At 35.4% G+C, this 7,060-nt stretch overlaps 1 protein-coding gene across 2 annotated transcripts in view; it reads right to left on the reverse strand.

Moving 5' to 3' along the window:
- Positions 1-2,479: 2,479 nt before the first annotated feature.
- The window catches only part of LOC106313109, an 8,961-nt gene continuing 4,380 nt past the window's right edge, over positions 2,480-7,060 (reverse strand). Inside the window, exon 3 of one of the 2 annotated variants that reach the window (XM_013750849.1) lies at positions 2,480-2,601. In XM_013750849.1, the coding sequence (XP_013606303.1) occupies positions 2,567-2,601 (35 nt within the window). In that variant the 3' untranslated portion in view covers positions 2,480-2,566. Of the gene's footprint in view, positions 2,602-5,074; positions 5,308-7,060 lie in introns of those variants that run through there. The other variant, XM_013750848.1, reaches the window with a different exon arrangement.

Consider the following 7,060-nt stretch of genomic DNA (forward strand, 5'->3'; position numbering starts at 1 on the left):
CTATTTAAAAAAAAAATGAATCAATCGCGGGCCACCACGTGTCAGTGGGGCCCACAAAACTGTGCAAAAAAACGTCCTTTATTTCGCGACAGAAGACAACGGTCTCCCCCTTTTTGGTGGGGCCCACACTACCTTTTCCCCTAAAAATCCACCTTGCATCCCGTTAATCTTGCTCTTATACCAAAACAACTTCCTAGTCACGTATGTAATTAGGTCTAACACACTTTTCCTTTCTATTGTAAAGGATTTACTTAAACACAACCGTCAAACATATGGGCTTGATCAACAAATTTGGAATTGGGCCTTCTTTCTTTCAACTCCACCTAAGGCTCAATCTTCTAATTTTTCCACGTGTTCTCTGGTTCGTGGTATCCAGAGATCAAGACGTCTTCCTCTTCTCCGTTGAGTTTTTTCCTTGATTCCTGCAGCCGTTTGAAATACGATCAAGAGCAAGTAGAGATCAACTACTTTCTCTGCTTTTGCCCAAACGTTTTCAAGAATTTTTTTACATTGTTGTTCTGATTAGGTAAAATACACTTTTGTCGTAAATAAAAATCTCTGCCACAAATTATATGTTACAAATTGGACGAACTATGGAAACTACTTTATTTATATATGAAGTGGTCAATATTGTTTATAATTATAGATCATGATTATCATAATGTGACAATAACATTGAGACCATTATCTGCTGATGAGTGGGAAGAACTAAACACCAATGAACGAGAGAAAGAAAATGGAATCATATACATATTCAATAAGTGGCTCAAGTTGAGGACACTTCACAAATTGCTTCTTTAGGTCATATGTCAATCCAAATGTCTCGTGTTTCCAACTTTTGTGAACAAAAACTTGCATTTCTTTATATATATGAATTTAATGCTTTTATAAAAAATATTAAAATTTTGACCAAAAACTAATAATAATAATAATAAAAAATATTAAAATATTATTAGATTCATTTCAAAGTGGCTAATCATAGCCTAGCACTCAGCTACTTGGATATTATTTGATGGCCATCGTATTGGTATCTACTATATACTATTAATTTTTTTCGTCGCATTCGATTTGCTAATTTGGAATCTGGTAGCGTGTACAAGTTGGTGAAAGAGGGAGACTTAAAATAATTCAATCTTTACTTATCATAGATAGATAATCCCAATTAAACTAATCAAGGAAATCAAACAAGCGATTTGACCATCCATTTTAGAAGCATAAAGATTCGTTAAGATGAATGACAAAAAACACACTAAGCTATTAGTCTATTGGTTAACTTCAAAATGATATAAAATATTCGGATTATACAAACACAAAAATAAAAATAATAAGAGTACTTTTCAAGAAAGTAACCAATTCTAATATTCTAAGATTGAACTTTCTAATTACTCAATAAGATAATAGATTCATGAATATTTCTGGAAAATATATATCCTTGACGCATGCATGCACTATTATTCATCATGCGTCATTTGTGCTGTGTTATACAGACAACTTGTACTAATTTCTTCAAAGTTTATCTACTATCTTTTTGAAAACGTTAAAAGAATTCTCGAAAAGCTTTTAGAATATCAATTTTAAGACAACGATGACTTGAATGTTGTTTACAAATTTTTCACGTGTGATTAGCAGCATTGACGCGTAAATGTTTTCGTTCATGATACTTTTAGAAAAGTTGTATTGTTAATGAATCAAGAAAAGACAAAGGAACCTAATTTTCCCTTAATAAAAAGAAGCAATTAAATAAATGATATTTGATGTTTAAGAAAAGAATAAGAGAATACCATCCCAAAAAGCCTTTTTCAAAAAAAAAAAAAAAAAAAAATACCATCCCAACTTGTCTATGAGGTCACCATATCGGATATTACCCCTATTTATATCTGCACATCATAGACTTTCACTCTCTTATCACAAAACAGAGAAGTTAATGCTTTCTATATGGGGAAAGAGAGAAACGAAGGAACAGTCTTCCTTGTTATGTTCTTAGCTCTAATGGTGGACGACATCCTTCACACGATTCACCCAAGTATGTTTTCCATGTTGTTACATATACGCTGTCTGAAAATTTTAATTTTTCCTGTACTATATATTTTGGGTTAAGATTCTTGGTAGTTTGGAGTTTCTTCTGATCCAATAGTGTTTCAGGTACAATCTCCTCAAGCTCCCCGGAAGTATACCAGAGAAATTATTTGGAGGAATATTCAGGAGACTCTCTGTTTCTCTCCAAAGGTTCCAGAAGATGACAAAAAAACTGAGGCATGAGAGCATGAATTTGGTAGATTTATCCCGATCATCACCCCCAAGCGTTTTGTGTAATATACAAGAACTGAAAACCATAAACATGTTGTAGATTCTGAACTCCCATCATTGAAACATACAGAAACTTTTAGCATATGGTTAATCTATAATATGCATATTTAAAGTGACACTCTCAAAAATGTTTAGAACAAACATCAATATGAATGATTCTTAACTTCTACACATACGCTCACCATATGGTTAATAAACGGAAAACTATGTTGATTCACTCCTCGCAAAAATATTTATCAACAGAGACTCTCTGATTGACTCAGAAGGTTTCAGTCCAGCCCCAACCATTGGAATGTTGCTGAAACCCACCTCTGCTTCTCCCTCTCCCATTTCTCCATCGACAATCATCCACCTGCTCTCCTTCACGTGGCACTGCTCCTCTCTTTCTCCACTCTCTTCCTTGATGATGATGATAATTACCGTTCCAGTTCCCAACCTTCTTGTAGTTGAAGCTGTTTCTGTTCCTATAGTCCCAAGATTCTGTTCTGAAGCTGTTGTTGTTCTTGTCCTCGTGATCCCAACCTACTGGTTTCTCCTTTCTGCCCCAAGAATCCTGATTCCAACCATCGCAACGCTGATCATCCCATGAGTTCTCCGGTTTACCGACATTAATCCCCTCAGCGTCACCCCATCCTGTTCCCCAGCCTTGTCCACTATACTGTCCAGACGAAAACAAAGCATCAAGAATCACCACATGCTCTTCTCCTTCTCCTTCTCCCTCTCTCGTTCTCGGGTCTGGACCACCACGTTCAAGGTCAAGAACCAGCTCATTGTCAACTTGAGCGTCCCAATCAACATCGTCAATGTAGACATCAGGATCAGGCAAAGGCAAGTCACAAGAAACTCCATTTATCTCTGCCCAGTAATGAGATTTAGCCTTGTTGAATGCGTCTTCTCCAGCTGAATCGTGCCATTGGACCACTCTCTCGTATAGATGCATAAACCGCTTCGCTTCTAGGACTTTGGACCAAGGTACTGAACCAACCTTAGCGCAGAAGTCCTTCTCCCAAGCTGGAACAGACTGTTTGCAGTTAGCTGCAGTTAGTTGAGGACACTTCACAAATTGCTTCTTTAGGTCATATGTCAATCCAAATGTGTCGTGTTTCCAACTTCTGTGAACAAAAACTTGCATTTCTTTATATATATGAATTTAATGCTTTTATAAAAAATATTAAAATATTATTTGATCCATTTCAAAGTGGCTAATCATAGCCTAGCACTCAGCTACTTGGATATTATTTGATGGCCATCGTATTGGTAGCTACTATATACTACTATTAATTTTTTTCGTGGCATTCGATTTGCTAATTTGGAAGCTGGTAGCGTGTACAAGTTGGTGAAAGAGGGAGACTTAAAATAATTCAATCTTTACTTATCATAGATAGATAATCCCAATTAAACTAATCAAGGAAATCAAACAAGCGATTTGACCATCCATTTTAGAAGCATAAAGATTCGTTAAGATGAATGACAAAAAACACACTAAGCTATTAGTCTATTGGTTAACTTCAAAATGATATAAAATATTCGGATTATACAAACACAAAAATAAAAATAATAAGAGTACTTTTCAAGAAAGTAACCAATTCTAATATTCTAAGATTGAACTTTCTAATTACTCAATAAGATAATAGATTCATGAATATTTCTGGAAAATATATATCCTTGACGCATGCATGCACTATTCATCATACGTCATTTGTGCTGTGTTATACAGACAACTTGTAGTAATTTCTTCAAAGTTTATCTACTATCTTTTTGAAAACGTTAAAATAATTCTCGAAAAGCTTTTAGAATATCAATTTTAAAACAACGATGATTTGAATGTTGCTTGCAATTTTTTCATGTGTGATTTAACGCGTAAATATTTTCGTTCATGATACTTTTAGAAAAGTTGTATTGTTAATGAATCAATAAAGACAAAGGAAACCAGCGGTGGTAGTCCAGTGGCGTTTGAGGGAATATAATCAATACGGCGAACTCTGGTTCGAACCCTGCTAGCCACATGGATATGAGCTATTGTTTTCGGTTCATTTGAATGTTCAGGAAAAAATCTATCCGTGGGCTGTACCTCCACCTGAGGATTAGGTCTGTATTTTTAATACATCCGGATTTAACCCTTTTCGGTTACGGAAAAAAAAGAAAGACAAAGGAACCTAATTTTCCCTTAATAAAAGAAGCAATTAAATAAATGATATTTGATGTTTAAGAAAAGAATAAAATAACATCCCAACTTGTCTCTTGAGGTCACCATATCGAATATTACCCTTATTTATATCTGCACGTCATAGACTTTCACTCTCACAAAACAGAGAAGCTAGGCGCTAATGCTTTCTATATGGGAAAAGAAAGAAACGAAGGAACAGTCTTCCTTGCTATATTCTTAGCTCTAATGGTGGACGACATCCTTCACACGATTCACCCAAGTATGTTTTCCATGTTGTTACATATACGCTGTCTGAAAATTTTAATTTTTCCTGTACTATATATTTTGGGTTAAGATTCTTGGTAGTTTGGAGTTTCTTCTGATCCAATAGTGTTTCAGGTACAATCTCCTCAAGCTCCCCGGAAGTATACCAGAGAAATTATTTGGAGGAATATTCAGGAGACTCTCTGTTTCTCTCCAAAGGTTCCAGAAGATGACAAAAAAACTGAGGCATGAGAGCATGAATTTGGTAGATTTATCCCGATCATCACCCCCAAGCGTTTTGTGTAATATAAAAGAACTGAAAACCATAAACATGTCGTAGATTCTGAACTCCCATCATTAAAACATACATAAACTTTTAGTATATAGTTAATCTATAATATGCATATTTAAAGTGACTCTCAAAAATGTTTAGAACAAACATCAATATGAATGATTCTTAACTTCTACACATACGCTCACTATATAGTTAATAAACCGAAAACTATGTTGATTCACTCCTCGCAAAAATATTTATCAACAGACACTCTGGTTGACTCAGAAGGTTTCAGTCCACCCCCAACCATTGGAATGTTGCTGAAACCCACCTCTGCTTCTCCCTCTCCCATTTCTCCATCGACAATCATCCACCTGCTCTCCTTCACGCGGCACTGCTCCTCTCTTTCTCCACTCTCTTCCTTGATGATGATGATAATTACCGTTCCAGTTCCCAACCTTCTTGTAGTTGAAGCTGTTTCTGTTCTTATACTCCCAAGTTTCTCTTCTGAAGCTATTGTTGTTCTTGTCCTCATGATCCCAACCTACTGGTTTCTCCTTTCTGCCCCAAGAATCCTGATTCCAACCATCGCAACGCTGATCATCCCATGAGTTCTCCGGTTTACCGACATTAACCCCCTCAGCGTCACCCCATCCTGTTCCCCAGCCTTGTCCACTATACTGTCCAGACGAAAACAAAGCATCAAGAATCACCACATGCTCTTCTCCTTCTCCTTCTCCCTCTCTCGTTCTCGGGTCTGGACCACCACGTTCAAGGTCAAGAACCAGCTCATTGTCAACTTGAGCGTCCCAATCAACATCGTCAATGTAGACATCAGGATCAGGCAAAGGCAAGTCACAAGAAACTCCATTTATCTCTGCCCAGTAATGAGATTTAGCCTTGTTGAATGCGTCTTCTCCAGCTGAATCGTGCCATTGGACCACTCTCTCGTATAGATGCATAAACCGCTTCGCTTCTAGGACTTTGGACCAAGGTACTGAACCAACCTTAGCGCAGAAGTCCTTCTCCCAAGCTGGAACAGACTGTTTGCAGTTAGCTGCAGTTAGTTGAGGACACTTCACAAATTGCTTCTTTAGGTCATATGTCAATCCAAATGTGTCGTGTTTCCAACTTCTGTGAACAAAAACTTGCATTTCTTTATATATATGAATTTAATGCTTTTATAAAAAATATTAAAATATTATTTGATCCATTTCAAAGTGGCTAATCATAGCCTAGCACTCAGCTACTTGGATATTATTTGATGGCCATCGTATTGGTAGCTACTATATACTACTATTAATTTTTTTCGTGGCATTCGATTTGCTAATTTGGAAGCTGGTAGCGTGTACAAGTTGGTGAAAGAGGGAGACTTAAAATAATTCAATCTTTACTTATCATAGATAGATAATCCCAATTAAACTAATCAAGGAAATCAAACAAGCGATTTGACCATCCATTTTAGAAGCATAAAGATTCGTTAAGATGAATGACAAAAAACACACTAAGCTATTAGTCTATTGGTTAACTTCAAAATGATATAAAATATTCGGATTATACAAACACAAAAATAAAAATAATAAGAGTACTTTTCAAGAAAGTAACCAATTCTAATATTCTAAGATTGAACTTTCTAATTACTCAATAAGATAATAGATTCATGAATATTTCTGGAAAATATATATCCTTGACGCATGCATGCACTATTCATCATACGTCATTTGTGCTGTGTTATACAGACAACTTGTAGTAATTTCTTCAAAGTTTATCTACTATCTTTTTGAAAACGTTAAAAGAATTCTCGAAAAGCTTTTAGAATATCAATTTTAAAACAACGATGATTTGAATGTTGCTTGCAATTTTTTCATGTGTGATTTAACGCGTAAATATTTTCGTTCATGATACTTTTAGAAAAGTTGTATTGTTAATGAATCAAGAAAAGACAAAGGAACCTAATTTTCCCTTAATAAAAAGAAGCAATTAAATAAATGATATTTGATGTTTAAGAAAAGAATAAGAGAATACCATCCCAAAAAGCCTTTTTCAAAAAAAAAAAAAAAAAAAAAAAA

The sequence above is a fragment of the Brassica oleracea genome, chromosome C9 (assembly GCF_000695525.1).
Source record: "Brassica oleracea var. oleracea cultivar TO1000 chromosome C9, BOL, whole genome shotgun sequence".
Lineage (NCBI taxonomy): Eukaryota > Viridiplantae > Streptophyta > Magnoliopsida > Brassicales > Brassicaceae > Brassica > Brassica oleracea.